The following is a 17597-nucleotide window of genomic DNA, read 5'->3' on the forward strand; positions in this document are numbered from 1 at the left end:
AATTCGATTTTTTTTTTTTTTTTTTTTGATTGATCCATGAGATAATAATTTATTCACTGATACCAGACTCTGCTTTGTATTCCCACTATTGCTGCTTCTTGCAACAGAAATGCTTCACGGAAATTCAGTTTTCATTTTGAGCTTCATCTGCACCACTTATAATACATGGTAAATATTCAGATCAAAGAAAGCAGTATTAGTAAATCTTAAATAAGCTGATTTCTCCACAGTGAGATCTCAGCCCCCAGCATTTCTGTGTCAGGCTATTTATTGTCCACGGCTAATTCTATTGTGCTCTAACACTGTGATGTAAAATACACAGCAATTATCCAAATCAAACTTTTTAATATACATATGTAATGCAGATTAAGCTCTATGGGGTAGAGTCATACAACAATGGAATCTTAACGGGGTCAAATGGATTAAAAAGCAAACAGAGAGAATAGACAGAGATGGATAGAATCTGAATGAGAGAGAAACAGAAAGAAAGAGAGAAAATTTGAGGAGGAAAGCCTCAATGCAAACAATAGCTGCTAACAGCCAATTCTGCAGATCGATGCAGAATTGGTGCAGTGTTTGAAAAAAGGAAATGTATGACCCAAAACAAAATAATACTGGATTACTGTATACGTATGTGTGGAGGCATGTGTCTGTTTTATTTATAGAGGGAATCTTGGATTAGAAGATACAAAATCAAACAAAAGAAGACACCGGAGAAAGGGGTAAGCGGACGAGGGTACGCATAGTACAGTCATCAGTGAATGACAGAGAGAGAGAATCAGAGTGTTACGTTTTAAAGCCTATACCAACAGGAAAAGAATTGATCTTTCCATGTTATTCAACACATCCACAGAACATAACATCAATACCTCTGTTGTAATCATGTTTCACATGACCTACAAACAGACATTTCTCATTATGGGTCCATATATCATGTGCCTGGTCCGTATCAAAAACAAGCATCACGCATGCACATGCAAGGAAAACCCACCTCACTTATAGCAGGGTTGTTTCTATATTAAACAAGTTAATGCAAGTTAACGACAGTGAAATGCATGTCAAAGACTACGTGCATTTAGTCGTTTAGCAGGAGAAAGGCAGTTTTATTGGGAGAGGTACAGGAGAGGAACTGTTCAAGGTTTGACTGATTACGTACATAATGAGGTAGCGACAAAAAATACAGCAAAATGGAATTTTAATATAGAAAATACAAGAAATTGATGATTTATGTTTCAGAATTTATTCATGAATAACTATTAGGGGCTGCAAAGTTGGCAAACACGTTTAAAAAGGGTTTTCATGTTGTTGGGATTTCTGATATTCTTCACTTTCTACTTTCTTCAATATTTAGAGCATTTAGTTTGCAATAGAGCAGCTACAGATAGAGGATAATTGTGCCAGCAACTTTTAATCCTTCTTAATCTAAAAATATATGAAAGTTACAAAAACATCTGCACTTTTCACAGCTACACTATAATTCCTTTTCTTCCCCTCATAATAACCATAAATGTTCCCTGTCAGTCTGGTGTCTAGGGTAGTGCTGGTGGTTCGGGGTTGAAGTTCTCCACCTCTGTAACTGACTGTACAATTTTGAATGAAGTTCGTGTTGCGTTTATTAAGGATGAGGAAATGTAAATACTGTTTTTCAGTCCAGATATTACTTTTTATCCTCTGTGTTCACATAGATCTCACTAATGTGGTGCAGTACTGCATGGAGGTTCCTTTCTTTTAAATAACCAAGGCTGTTTATCGTTGTCCTCTCTGCCTGTTTGTTTGTTCTTTTTTTTTTTTTTGGAAAATTCCGCATTAAGCCCCATTTTTTATTTAGCTGCTTGAACAAATAGCAATTCTAGTAGCAAGTAGTGGCATCTCTTGACTCAGTTTTTATGAAATTTTCGATGACAGTGGATTTCTTTGCCACTAATTCCCCGGATCCTATCCCTAATCCTGAACATAACCACTAATGACCCTTAACCTTAACCCCCACCCCAGGAGATGAAGGCTAACAGGATAAGACATCCATCAGGATGGGGAGTGAAAAGAAATGTCAGTAGCATAACACCCCAAGAGAGAAAAAAGGAACTCAATAAGAATAATGAAACTTGCTGCAGTTTCTCTTTTGTATATGTATATTTCATATGCACAAGCATTTCTCCAAGGCAGTTGCAAAGCTGTTTCAAATAGGACAAGGACAAAAAAGCTTAATGCTTTGTTAATCTCATCCTGGCTTACTGCTGAACCAAATTGGACTGCAATACATTCAGTATATTGGATTGGGTTTCACTGATTGGAATTAGTTAGACTTGTCTTGTTTACTATTGATCCTTGTTCTGATACTCTCAGGCCGCATCCTCTTTTTCCCTAATCTAAGTGGCAAAGAACATTTAAGAAAACAGTGAGCTTGTCAAGTATTTTAACAGAGTATTATATTTTTACTGTCTATGAATGCATTCCCTATCCATTCATTCTTTTCTTTCCATTCATTCGATTTCATCCAATCATTCCTTGTCCACATAAAAGGGTTCCTGGTGCCTAGCCAGCCATGAGGTGGGCAAGAAGAAGGGAAACACCCTCGCCCTGTCAGAGGGTTACACAGAAAAAATCCCACATAAACAATACCGTAAATTAACAATTTAGTATTTCCGATTTAGCTGACCTGCATGTGCATGTTTGAAAAAGTGGGGAGCTCCGCACAGACGTAATGTGCGAATTAAATATTTTATCAAGCTGTTTTCTTACCCACAACAATGTGCACTTTGTCAGTTAACAGGAGTTTTTAAATGTCAACATTCTGTAGTTTTGCTCACTTCACTCATGCACAACCCTGACCTCGCATCCCCATCGGATCACTGAGAAACCACTAGTGACTTTTTATGCATGAGTCAAGGCCTAAAACCTTTGTTAAGATGTCACAGCCTCTAAGGGGCCGCTGGACGTATGAGTTCAATACTACCAGGCAGCTTAAAACACAGATAAACCATGCTTGAATATTAAGCTTTTGTGAGCACATGATGGAAACTCAATCATTAATAAAGAGTTTGATTACTCATATTTCATTGAGTGTTGTGGGAGGCGGTCCATCCATCAGCTCTCATTTCTTATCCCTACTTACCATCCAAATCCCCTCTTCTCCTTTCCCCTTATCCTCTCCAGTTTCTCTTTTCCTCTCCTCCTCCCACTCTTGCCCCACAGTATCCTCCTCTATCCCACTGCCTCTTTCCTTTCATCCTCTCCCCTCTTCCTTTGAACTGTCTTCTCCTCTCATTTACTACTTTTCTCCCCCTCCCGTGTTATCTCTCACTGTGTGTCATGTGTCTTTAATTACTCTTCCCTTCATCAATAAGGATCTGAGGTCTGGAAAGGGAAAGGGAAGGGGGTAGTGGATTGGTGATTGGTGGATTGGTGAGGGGGAAGAGCAGGGGGGTCGCAGGATAATTAAACATCGATTTGCGATGACGATGAAAATGGCAACAAGACACCAAACAAGGGGATTATGGGTCGGACAGCCGACGGCGTTCTGCTGAGCTCTGCAAATATCCCGGAAAGGGGAAGAAAGGGAGGCAGAGCCAGGAAGAGAAGGAGGGAGGGAAAAACAGGGAGGTTAAAACCGCAAGTGAAAGAATACAAAGAGGAGGAAGAATGGAGACGAAAGAGAAGAAGCGAAAAGAGTGTCGGAATGAGGCAGCAAAAAACAGGGCAGATATAAAAGTGGGTTATAGGAAGGTGATACAGATACAGAAGCAAAAAAAGAAAAGATAAAATGGGGGACGAGAAATAGACTTGGAGGAGGCTATTTGAAGAAAGAGAACAACTGCAGGCGGGAAAGAGAGAAAGGAGGAGAGATGACTAAATAGACCATGTCTTCAGTGTCTTTGAACTTAACCTCTCTGATCTGACTCATTAGTTCTGCATTTAATTGGCACAAATACAGCAGGTACCAGCGATGCAAGGGTGTGTGGGTGTGTGTGTGTTGGGCACAAGTGTGCGCGTGTGGACACTCATTTGTCATTAGGCCTTTTAAGCTCATTAGTACGTACGGCGTGAATCATTCAATTAAATGACAATAACCTACAGCAAGCTGACTGCTCACTGCCACCAGTGGATGTGGGGACGTGCACACGAGCGTGCGTGAATGTGTTTGTTTTATGATTGGGCAGACCTATCAGTCTGGTGATATTGTATATGTGTCTGAATATCTGCTCTTTGGTGTTGTAAACATCCACTATGAAGAATATGACGCATAGCTTGTTTGATTACATACCATATTTAATGTGAAGTTAATGGCTATTCGTGGCAACACCATAACCTGAATTGACATCTGCAATATTCCACTGTTAAGTCCACTATTGATAGTAGTAGTGACAGTAATACTTTTTGTAAATGTAGTAGTAGTGGTAATGTAGTAGTTGTAGTAACAGTAGCAGAATTCCATGATTCAAAGAGAGATTTAAAATGAGTTTTTTTTTAATTTTTCCAATATGTTTTTTATTGGAGGACGCACATAACATAAATGTCTGACCTGAAAACAGTGTCATTATCAGATAAAAATAACCATCATCACCAGCTTCAGTGGCATGCATCAAACCCTCTTCTGCATGTCTGTGTATGAGCATGTAAAGAGTCTCTAAAGAGCAGTACATTTTAGTGTGAGTTTCCAGCTGAGTGATCAGAGGCTTATACCCACTCAATTCCTCAAAAATATTTACTGTGTCAAGAGTAAATGATATTAAAGCAAGCTGCTCCCACACACTATGGCGGAAAGCAATGGTTTATCAGCCCTTCTGTTTTTAGAGCCATAAAATATATTAGTTCCCATTCCAAGGTCAATTGCCCTCATCCCAGGATAACACATAACATTTTTATTTAGTGCGCAGCAGGGCTAGTTGAGAGAAACTCATCCATATCACTCAATTTACGACAGAAGCTTTCTGTGATTTTTTATTTATTTATTTTTTTTTCCATTCTGTTGTCAACACAGCTGATTTAAGAGTTCAAAAGGGAGTGATTTCAAATTGACAAATGTTGCTTCTGAACTTGAAAGTAAGTCAATTTGGCCATAATGCCTAATCGAAAATAACACATTGTAAAAAATTCAGCCCTTTTGATATTAGTAGAGTGATTACTTGCTAAACTAAGGAAGGACCAGCAGAGTGCACTAAGTAAGAGCTCACTTCTTTTTTTTGTATCGCAATATTATCTAAATTCTCTACTTTTTTTCAACTGAGCAAATGTCTAAAAATGTTAAAAGGTAAAAATAGGGTGAATTGAGTCATAAGTAATACAAGGGGAACACACTGTTACCTTCTCTACTGTTTCTAAAATACAGTACATAAGCTGCTTCTGTAAGATAAGTGTGGCTTTACAAATTGTTTTACAAATGCAATATATTTATATTATAGTTGTTTTATCAGATATTTGATGAGATCAGATTTCCCTTCCCTTTTATATATTAGTGCACATCCTGTCTATCGTGGTACCAGAAAACAGTTCAAAACTGTCAGGCACTGAAGAGAAGTCTAATTTGGTTTCCCCGATTGTGAGGTTGCGAAATTCACTCGCATAACTGACGTAAGATAATTAGCATATGGACCACTTGGCCACTGTATGTATGTATGTATATATGTATTTATTCATTTCTACCAAAACTAAAGATTTGTTTTCAGGCTGTGAACTGAAACCCAACTACTACAACAAGGATACAGATGGACATCACACATGAACAAGCTTTTTTTGTGCTTCATCTACTGTACATGTCAAAAAAAATAAATGTAAGCTGGATGCACCCACCTGCACACACACATACACACTCTCTCTCTTTATGTCCCCCACCCCGATCTACACACAGTCACCCACATGCAGACACACCTCAGCCCACCCAGCTTTGCTCCAGATGCTCCCACCACCTGCTCCATTGCTGTTAACCCCCAACACCCTTCAACCCCCCCACCCCCATCCCCACCTGTCACCCCAACAAACACACACACACACACACTCAAATACATACTCAGTGCACAAGTAGAAACAGTACTTGTGGACAGACTTCAGTTCATTCATATTTCAGTTTAATGATGCTTGACAATTCACTATTAATATCCCACCAAGTGCTCTAATGGGTTTTTGAATTCAATACTGAATATGCACTGTCTGTTATATTCCTTCAAAAGAAGAATGGAGGGTATTTTCAGAGGATTAAAAATAGACAATATGGATCCTTTTACCCATTTTTCCATAGCTGTGGGGGAGAAATAGCTCTGCCTATCAGAACTACAACAGGTTTGATGATTGAGACTGAATAAAAAAGACATGAGGGTCAAAGCTTGTCATCATCCATGTACAAAGAGTGTATTTATATTTGCTAATGTCACATTATGTGCACACCATCTCAGTAAAGAATTGCTAAAAAGACAGTAGATCTAACTGTCAATAATGCATGTTTCCAATCACTGTATTACCTGCTGGCCTGCGCAGATTTTATGTATCTGCGAGTCCATTATCCAAAGAACCACTGACCATAGACAATGCAGAAAAGTAGAGCGACAGAGAGAGACATACGACACAGGCAGGTGGGCTCATGTCTGGGTTGGTGTCTGCATTTTAAGCGTTTTTGTGGGTGTATGTGCATTTGTGGATCTGTTCCTGTGTGACTGAAAAAGGTTCACACCAACCTCTTTCTGCCCTTGTGTGGTGACAAAAATATGGGGCGAATAAAATTATTTAAATCACACACACACAGAGACACAAACAAACACATGCACGTAACCAAAAATCTTATCTGTCTGTGTATCTTTTGGTCATTTGATTTTCCTTTCAGAAAAGGTATTAAAAAAAAAAACTGAGCCGTATTTGATTTTCGTTTTAAAATGTATTGCAATTTTCCTTTTCATGGCCAAAAAGGAATGAGCCAAATTTTTAAGAAATGGTTTGATTTTCATTTTCTATTTCGTATAACAAAAAATAAAATCACCAGGGAAACAAAAACGAAAAAGGCCAGTTTTTCATCAATAATGATGAGTTGCCCAAAGTCTATAGTTTATGAATGTTTGGAGTTACTAGACTTAGAGGTAGCATTTTTGATTTTCTCTTCATCTGAACATTTCTGAACTCTTTTCTGTTCTTGATCAGTGTGTTTTTAGGCAGAGCATTTCAGACAGTTATAGAAAATTCTTCCGCAATGAAGTTTTCAAATGTGGACCATTGAAAGGGTGTCAAATTGACTGAGTCAAGTCAAGGTTGATAAAATAAAGTGTGCTAACAGCGCCGTTTGATTCCTCCCTCAGTTTTATTTGATGTGTCCTTTCTGATTGTAAGGGGTGGATGCACTGCTGATTATAGCTGTCAAGTAATGTTTTAGCTAAATGCCCCAGATATATGTTAAAACATCGGATTCATGTGTCTCCAGAAATAGAGTTACGAAGTGGATGCAGGTGTTTTTCATTACATCCCTTTCCTTCCTCAAACCAAGTGAGTGTTAGATGTTTGAAATTTATACAATCAATCTAAAATAGCCAAAAATATGTAGCATACTTATTACCGAATCTGATTCATGTTAAGATGCATTATTTGGTAGAGCTAACCCTCCCTTCTTGAGGATTATAATGTTCAGTTTTTACTGAATCTGTTTAAATGGATGTTGATTTATTTCAATAGTCATTTTAGAGGTTGTAATTTGTGGTGCTGTTGAACTGTACTTGGTTATACTAAGAGGTGTTCCTAATATTTTGTACATCCCATTTATATGAATCAAGGTTGACAAATAAATGGGCAGTAAATCGTCTATACATTAAAAACATAGTACAGGAGACCATAGAAAGGTTTTTTGGTTATTTAGTATTCATTTGTTTTCCCTATTACATTTTGCTACCGAGATTATTTTCGATTGGAACTTTTTTTTTTTTTTTGTAGGTCACATCCTCCCTGTCTTTGGTTAGATTTAGGCAACAAAAGAACTTGGGTAAGGTAAGGGAGGGATGTCGATTAATTCTTACAACAGTGAACACTTTTGTTTGTTGGGAAAAAAAAACACCCAAATTCAGTGATAGATGTGTATCATTAAATAAAGAAAAGTGCTGACAAGAAATGGCAGTTGTATCTGTGGTTACTGCATTTGAATTACAGCAGTTGACTTGTATAATGTCAGGTTACTTTCTGAATTTTTACAGAGTGAAACAAATGCTTTGTACCCAATGTAGTTACTTTCAAGGTAGAGAAGAGACATGAGGGTCTGCTTTTGCAGACTTACTTTTAAATAACACACACACAGACAGACAGACACACACACACGGACATCAACACTTAGAGACACTTAGACAAGCCTCCTACAGAGGTCTGATGCCATTGATGGCGCTGAAGCTGACAATCGAGTTTTTGGCTAATACTGAGCTGCCAGCTGGTTCAGTGTGCACACATAAACACTCATCACATGTGCACATGTGCACACAAACACCCACTTAAATAAACATTGATTATATTAGTCAGAGGGCTTTGAAGAGCATGTCTCAGACGCAGGGTTAACTAATATACTGCCGACCAGTGATTTCCAAGTGCATACACACGAATGCACACACATACACACTCACACAGTTGGTGCTATAATGGCATTGATCGTAAGTAGCCAGGGTTTTTCAAACCACGTCAGAGAACCCTCTTTATGCTCTGAACTCCTCAGAAAATCTCTGTGGTCTTTCTAAGGTGGAAAGGGTTCTCAATTGAGCTTCCAGTTTTAGGAAAAGTTAAATAAAAAGGACACAAACAGGAGTGTATAGATTACAAGATGCTGTGATCTGGATGCTCTGGCCATAGTAATTTACTCAGTGGGGGGACAAAAAATCAAGAATTCTATCAATTATTATGCAGTAAATTACCAGAAAACCATACATGCGTGCATTTTTTTTCTGTTGTGATTAAAATACTGTGTGACAAAATACAGATAAATAACTAAAACCACCTCTTTATAGTTACTACACAACTACAACATTTTTTTTTTTTTTACAATAAAAGAAGTGCTAAGCTCAAGTGATCTCCCATCTTGGCACAAGTATGTTGTTTTCTCTTTCACGATCTCCTGTCTTCTCTGCTCCTCACCACTTTGTCCACCCCTCCTCCTCTCTTTGTGGCATTGTGCCTCACCCGGCCTAATGGACATTGACCAAAGACAAGCAAAAGAGAGGCGCTGAACACACAAACACACTCAGCGCTGTCTTTTTTACTCAGAACAGAGCTGGTGCAATGATGATGCCTTCTAATTGATAATCTAACAATGCCATGTTATCCCATATATCATTAGAGTCATGACTCAACCCTGATCTTATGTGGAAAGGCAAAATTACATGTTTTTTATAAATATATATTTTATCTTTAAAGTGGTAAGCAGTCATAAAAAACTGATGTTATCACATGGTGACATAGGCACGGCATTTAGGATTAAGCTACAGTCTAGCTCATGTATCGTGTTTTTCTGTCTTACAATGGAAGTTTCTCACGTGTTTAACATTGTGCTGTACCACATTACAGCGTATCTTATCTTGAATGCCTTCTCCCCTTTTTTTGTCAGTGGCTGCACTGAAAGTCCTACATCTATTCAGATCTTGTAATCCTTAAGATTTCAGCTCTGTTTGATTTGGCAACAAGTTTTTACTGTGGTAACGGCAAGTGTGTTTTAATACTACAGCAAACACTCCTGGAGCAGCTTCTTTGTCAGAGACATAACAGAAGAGCAACTGGTGTATCTGTTTACAGTGCAACCAGAAAAATTCACATTTTTTTTAATAGGTTGATAAGTTTAGCGCTAACCGCCATGACAAACACACTGTTATTCCTCTGGCTGCTTCGCAATAAAAGCCAACCCATGTTTCACCAGTTGGACACTTTTAAGGGGAAGCAGTGACAGTAGGAATTTACTTTTGCATAACTGCACTGCACATTGTGGCGAGCAGACAGTAAACAGTGAGGCTGATATCAGTTTAGATAAAAATGCACTTGATTACCTGCATGCATCGCTTTCCTGTTTCATTTATTGTTTGAGAATGTTGTGGGCCTTAGGCTGGAGTCCATTTTAAGTCTGAGATAGGCAGTTACATTTGTATTGTAAATGTCCAGACAATCTGTTTGATGACGTGAAGCTCAAAGTAAGATTCACGGTTACACAAACACGCACACACATCTACACACACACACACACACACACATCTACACACATCTACACACACACATCTACACACACACACACCTACCCTGGACCGGTAAGGAGTCTATCTCATACCTGCGGGGCCACTGTGCCCACTAACTGCATCCAGTCTTGAGCGGGAATGTGCAGATGGACGGTTGCTATGCATAATAACAGTTGCCATGCTTAGAATTGTAAGAAGCTGCTTGTATCCCACAGTTACCTGAACTGTGTGAATTATCGAATTATCAAGTGTCCTCTCCAGCATAGAAAAAACATCATAATCACTTTTCAGTAAAGAACCATATCTGTTGAATTTTCACAAATGATTCTCCTGTCAGCTTGATGAATTTTACATATTCTATCAAAGGTTCTTCTGCTCAAGAAATATTTTTCCCTAAAGAAACATTATCAACTGTTGATCAAGAGTAAAAAGGCCAAGAGGAGCTAAACTGGTTATGAGACCAACTCTGCGGGGCAGTGAATACATTTTTGATTTTACTCCTTTAATCACACAGAAATTATATATCCGGCTATTTCATTTGCACTTCAGAAATAATTAAATAAATTAACATAGTACTCGTCTTTGATAGTATTAAAGCCACCTGTCACGCACATCAAGATCTAGGAGATTTTCCCAATGTGTTGCCATGACAACTTTGCAGCGTATGACAACTCCTCAGAACTGAAAGTAAACAGGGCTTTCCCAGGTTTTCCGCAAGATTGGCAATGATGTTGCCAGTGCTTTGGTTTTTGCAGAGAGAGAGAGAATGTGGAAGATTCCCCAAGAGCACAAAGATTTAGAAGAGAACTCAACTGGAAAACATATAAGTGCCAAATCAAACTTTTAATACTTAACCAGCAGCAATAGAAAGGAACCTGGTTCCAATCCAAATGTGATTGTGTCCATATAAACTAATGGCTTCAAATATTCATATCAATAAAGGTCTGCTTTACACACCCAATCCTAATTTTAAATAGTGAAGGGATGACAGATCTATCATACTCTAACCCAGATCAATTGCATCTTCTGTTTCCAGTTAGCAAACAAATACAATATGCATTCATTCTATTGAGTTAAACTTCCAGGTAATTGAACAGCAATGTAGCAGTCACAGTGAAGATAATGCTTTAGAACACATTCAGTGTTATCTGTCATATATACAGGATAGGCCTAACCAACACACTAACAACAAGCACAAGTAGCAGGGATATTGAACTTGATCCAAGTGCAACTTTTGGTCTTTTCACAGAGAGTATTGCTACATGAAAACATAGTCAAATGCTTGGTTATACTGTTTCTAGTTACTGGTGTTGAATGATAGGCCTTCCACAGCCAGATGACTGCAATTGTCGGCTTAAATATTTTGCTGCAGTTGTTATGGGAATGACACATCAACATTATGATGACACATGGCACAAGGAAACTGACTTGTCAATATTTGTCAGAAGCACTAATTGGTCCATTCATTTAGGTTCTCTGAGTCTTATGCAGAGGTTCACAAATGTCTAACATGCCTTAACTCTAAATAACAACATTTACATCGTTCTATGATTAACATGATTTACCTTAAAATGACCATTCTGCCTATTGAAATTCTGCACATCAAAGGAGGCTCGTTTCAATGATAACATTGTTAGAATTCTATGGCTGCAATCACACCTCTATTAAAAAGAATTACCATAATACCTTGAACTGCTCTTTCCGTCCTCTGAAATTCTTCGGGCATTCACTCAGTTTATTTAGACTTGGGGTAACAGTTTGCTCTGTGTGCAGTAGCATGTTGTGCACACAAATCAGAAAACCCACCTGTTTTTTTCAGGACGTTATTAAAAAAGCTGTTCCCTCTTTCTACACTGAAACTTTTAACACTAAAGGTAGTAGCGGTTTGACAGTCAACCATAGTCAAAGGAGTGCCAGTCAGAGTCAAATCAGAAATAAATGACAGTGTCAGCCTGGTCAAATCCTAGTCAAGTACAATCTGACAAAACATTTTGAAAGTATCACATTTATAAAGCCATTGTGTAATTACCAGAAATAAAACCACATAGCAAAAACATCAGTGCAGCAAGGAAGCAAACTGGCAGACAAACATTAAAAGTTGTTAAACAGCTACACTCCTCACGTGTGGCCCAGGCTCCCTTGCAATCAGCAAACCCAAATATGGTTTCACTCCGCTACGGATGTCTGTATCATTCCAACTGATTAGACTTTTATGAATGGATGACTTGTATCATCTATCATCTGCTCTCATCCTCATAGCAGCGGCTGATGTCTACTGATTAACATACACACAACTGCAAACACACACACACACACACACACACAAACACACACACACACACACACACACAGTCTTACACTTACAAACACGTACAAGCCAGGTGTTTTTACTAATACGCCTTAGAAGATTCATAGTCACCTTACTATAGAAAGAAAATTAAAACACACAGACATAATAAATTGAGTAGAAGTGAAGTGTAGATAGACAGACCTGTAAACCAGTGTGTCATCCCCGGAACTGTTGTACTGGACCTGGAACATCCTGACTCCAGATATAGGAGCCTGACTGCTCCATCTAATGAGGGCAGAGTTTCCTGTCAGTTCCACCAACGAGACCTTCCGGTCTGCCCCCCTTGTCTCGTTGTTAGGCAGTGCAACCTTAGAGGAGGTTAAAATATCAGAGGGGGCAGGTTCAGAGGACGGGTCTCGGCTGCGGCTTGTGCTGTTTGCGAGATGGGGCATCGCCGTAACAACTAGCTCCACCCTTCCTGTGGATTCACCTGCTGCATTGGAGGCAATGCAGGTGAAGTTTCCTGAATCCTTCAGGGATGTTACATTGATCTCCAGGCTTCCATTGGGGAAAACCAAAGTTCTGAAACAAATAAAAAAAATTAGATATATCATTAAGTTTATTAATTCATTAAATCAATCAAAAAAATGGCCTAAATGTGTATTTTATGACAAGGCAACACACATGTAGGGGGAGCGTTACAAAAATTAAAACAGTAAGATTTTTTTCATTCTAAATTAATTTCCATCTAATTCCTAATTTTTCATTTTTTTCTTCCTCTAGGTCAAATCTGCTGGCTTCTAGCCATTCAGATTTCCAATTGTAATTCTCACCTTTGTAGACTGCAGCATGGGTATGCAGAGTCCTAACTTTACATTAAAATGGGCCAGACCATTGTGTCCCACTACTGTGGTGCCATTGCACCGCTCCCCATTAATTTAAAAAAAATAAAGGAGCAGGACATATTCACTTCCAGTTGCAAAATGATCAAAAAATTAACTCCCTAACCTTTCTTATCACCCAATCATGTAAGCTGTCCTCTTTTGTCACCTATACAGGAGCCAATCAGTAATCAGTGTTCCCCCAACAACTTATTCACTCACTCCACTTTGCTGCCTGCAGGACCTGATGCTGACGCCAACTTCCACTACCAGCATCCATCCGGAGTCTCTCCAGAATCAATTCAATGACTGCCAGGCTGAGGGGTTATGTTGCTGAGTATTTGCAGCCTTTACCCTCATAAGTTTAGGCATAACCCTAATAGTACTTGCCAAAAAGTCCACATGATTCATATCCGTAAACTAGGCTTTTCTAATCAAATTATCTAAAGATGCAAACAGAAATGTAAAATTAAAAAAGTGCCAAGAAAAAAATTAAAGGGTTGTGACATTACATTTAAAATATTATCACTGATTTTATAACGAATGTTGTTTATGCGAAAACCATAACTTGAAACCCACGTCTGACAAGTGTGCCAACTAAGTTACCGGATGGAAATGTGAGAAAGGTCTTATGGGTGAGGAGATTCAGATTCTGACCTCAACAACTACCTTCTAATACTGTTCCTGAGTTGGCCCACATGAGTCATGTGCCTACACCTTACTACTACAGCCAAGAGAAAATTATGTGAGACACACTGTCTTTCTGACATGGTGCATATTGGCTTGTAGCACTGAGCTAAAGCAGTACGTGAGAATATTTAAACAACCCCTCTCTTGCACCTGCCAACTGGTTTGCAAGGTTTCTGACATTGTTGAATGTGGATAGGTGTTCTCAGTTGACAAATGATATTCCCTAAATGAACACCTTGCCTATGATTTTGAAAGATTTTACAATCTGTTAGCCTAGAGAAAAAATGAATATACTGTAGATCAAACTGGACTAAAGGACCATTGTAATACCTGGAACCATTAGATATAAGTCGGCCTTCAGGGCTGATCCAGTGGACTTCAGGCTCTGGGTCACCATTTGCTTTGCACTTCAGGCTCGCAGGCTGACCTTCCATAGCCACGGTATGAGGTGACTTACGGGTCAGAACTGGTGGGTCACAGATAAATTCCTAAAGGGAAAAACAGATCGGGTCACTCTCTCAAATCTGGATTGTTTTCTGAGCTGTGTTATTTACTTTATTAGAGGTTTGGCTCATATGCAAGGTTATGAGACATCTTCTTGTCAAGACATCACCTCTTCAGGTATTGTCCAGAAATACTTGGCACTGAGGTCAGGGGGAGAGGCGCATGTCTCGAGGTCATCTTCTCTGGTTAGTCTCCTCAACCACAGAAGTTCACAATTACAGTGAAGAGGGTTACCACCAAAACTCAACACCAGGGAGGAGAGAGGTGAGCCTTTGGACTTCGCATAAACTGGGATTCTCAGGAACAACGGGTCTGGGGGAATTTTCTTCAGCTTGTTAGATGTCATGTCTAGCCTGTGAAAAGGGCAGGGTGTAGGGAGAAGAACATTCAAAGAGAGGGGGAAAAGAAATTATTATTAAAATTGATAGAAATTCATTCAGTTGTTCAGTAAAACAGCCAGAACATAATTAGCAGAAAAATTAGTTTATAATTTAGAAAATTAAGGCTATTTTAAAATACCATTTGAACATATTATATTTGATTACTAAGATCACTTTACATTATCTAATTCTACACACATCATGCACTCATTCTTATGTCCTTTTCTCTACACTGTATATCCTTTTACCTTGCCAGTTTGTGTAGGTTGGTGAATACCCCTTGCGGAACATTTTCTATGAGGTTATGATCCATATTTAGGGTATTGACATTGGTTAGGCGCCCGATCGTGTCCCAGGGCACCTGGGCAAGGTTGTTGTAACTGAGGTCTAGATCCTCCAGTGTGGACAGGAAGTCATCAAAGGCATGGGGAGATATGGAGTGGAGCTGGTTGTTGGCCAGGATCAGGTGGCGAAGGTTGGTCAAGCCTTTGAAATGGTCATCCTGGTTGGTTAAAAAAAATAAAAAATGAATATGCATTGAGAAGCTGTGAGTATAGTTTTATTAAGACAATCTCAGGTACGTACCTATACTGTGTGTGTCTCTGTCCATCTACTGTATGTACTGTTGTATATATCATTCTGTCACTGTAGCTCTATCGTTCAGGTGTGTGTATCCATCCATGCAAATTTAAACTTTGGTTGTGTGGCTCTGTTTCTGATTATCAGCCCATTGAGCCATCTCTTTATTCATTCCCACTCACGTCATTAATCCATCCAGCCATCAATCTTACCTTGATCACCGTTAATCTATTGGAGTCTAGGTGGAGTGCTCTCAGACGCCGCAGATCACTGAAAGCTGAGGGGAGAATCTGACTGATGGTGTTTCTGGACAGGGTCAGATGTAGCAGGCTGGTCATGTTGGCAAAGTCCTTTCTTCGGACAGCTGGGAGTGAGCAGAATAAACACAAAGAAAATCTCCATCAGCTAAGTCGTAAGTGGCCAGATATATTACACAGGTAGACTATTATGCTCAAGAGATGCACATGCACTAAAGAAGTTTCAAAGCACAAATGTTGCCCGACCAAAGAAGGGGTGCTTTCACAAAAGTAGATAACTCAGATTTGTACAGTTCTGGTGTTTTTTATAATGTGTGTTGGAGTTTGAAAGGTACAGGTAGTACAAAATATGCAAGAAAAGATTAATGTTCTGAAATGATGTTTGCTTTTACTTTGGTGTTGGTAAACACACTGCTATGGTCACTTTTGTCAAAGAAACCATTTGACTTCTGTCACATGAATACAATTGTGTTTTATATATAGATTGACAAGTACATGCCTAATTAGCCTCTGGCATTGAGAGCCTGGACCCTTTGCTACCACGCTTGCTTTTATTAATTTCTGTAAAATTAATTTTTAGCAACATACTCTAGTGAACCTCAGTTGACAGCCGAGAGAATCTGGTATCACCCAAAATGAGATACAGAATCTTTAGTTTTGCACAGAGTATTGCTACAAACTGAAATTGATTTGCATCCGAAAAATGTGACTTAAATAAGTATGGCTGTGTGATATTGTTAATAATGCATCAAAATCTCTCTCCAGGCCTTGTGAAAGCAGTCTTTTTTAGCTTCTGCGACTTTTGGTTTGGTGAAATATGGGATAGAATTTCTTTTAAATCGAGCCTGGGAAGATTAGGTGGCTGCCTTATTGGGAACTAATGGGAATCCAGATTAAAATAAAAGTATAAATCAGCACTTCAGTTCCTTAAAAATAAGTATGTTTCAGAGCATAAAGGAGAACTCTTTGATATATGGAGCAGATGAATCACGAAGGAGTTTTGCTAAACTAAAGCACAAAACAAAAAAGAGTTGGAAAGAAGAAATACCCTTGCTCATAAGAAATATTAATGACCGTCATGTAGAGACAAACAAAAAAAGATTTGTCACTCGACATTGTGTTCACTGTTAAATTGTTGCAAACAAATGTTCCGAGATAAAGTAAATATGCTGCCAATTATCAACCCGCCATTGAGTTTGTTTCCATTTAAATAACCAATCCAAGCATACCTGTCAATTGACAGTTAATGGCAAAAGAGGATGAAATAAATGGAGCAGTTTATGAAAGCATGCTGCAACACTCATGTGTGACATACTCTACTCACTGCACTCTAATGAGCCATTTGAATTTCAGTGGTATATTAAACTGAATGTAATACAGGACAGACTGGCACTTATATGTTACCTGTGATGAAGTTCTCTTGAAGCCGTAGCTCCACGGTGCGTCGGTCAATGGCAGCAGGAACAAATAGCAAGCCTGTCTTGGAGCAGAGGATAGCGAGTGATGGAGAGAGGCTCTGGCACATACAGCGCTTCGGACACGGCTGTCCCCTGCATGCTGCTGCCAGCAACAGCAAAGAGAACCACAGCCGTTCCATTATCCTCCGCTGGGAACAGGGCAACTGGAAGACAGACAGAAAAGGAGCAATGATTTTGAGAGAATACAAAGATGGTGTACTAAGAAAACGCAACAGTCAGGAAGTCGGAAACCAGGGTGAATCCCTGACCTGCAGACACTTAATCTGAGGTTAATGCCTGTGTTTTTTCTTTTTTCCAGACAAAAAAAAAGAAATTAAACCAATACAACTAGCAGTATATGTTTGGAGGTACAGTATATACAGAATAATTCTA

General features: G+C 38.9%; 1 protein-coding gene across 2 annotated transcripts in view; it reads right to left on the reverse strand.

Annotated features, from left to right (window-relative positions):
• The window catches only part of zgc:172282 (leucine-rich repeat and fibronectin type III domain-containing protein 1-like protein), a 55622-nt gene extending 38278 nt beyond the window's left edge, over positions 1 to 17344 (reverse strand). For both annotated transcript variants that reach the window (XM_040130964.1, XM_040130963.1), the window contains exons 1-6: positions 17152 to 17344; positions 15703 to 15854; positions 15160 to 15413; positions 14641 to 14884; positions 14358 to 14515; positions 12658 to 13038 (exon numbers count right to left, since the gene is read on the reverse strand). In XM_040130964.1, coding sequence (XP_039986898.1) covers positions 12658 to 13038; positions 14358 to 14515; positions 14641 to 14884; positions 15160 to 15413; positions 15703 to 15854; positions 17152 to 17344 — 1382 coding nt within the window. The remainder of the gene's footprint in view (positions 1 to 12657; positions 13039 to 14357; positions 14516 to 14640; positions 14885 to 15159; positions 15414 to 15702; positions 15855 to 17151) is intronic.
• Between the last annotated feature and the right edge of the window lie 253 nt (positions 17345 to 17597).

This window comes from Xiphias gladius, chromosome 7, assembly GCF_016859285.1.
Source record: "Xiphias gladius isolate SHS-SW01 ecotype Sanya breed wild chromosome 7, ASM1685928v1, whole genome shotgun sequence".
NCBI classification, from domain to species: domain Eukaryota; kingdom Metazoa; phylum Chordata; class Actinopteri; order Istiophoriformes; family Xiphiidae; genus Xiphias; species Xiphias gladius.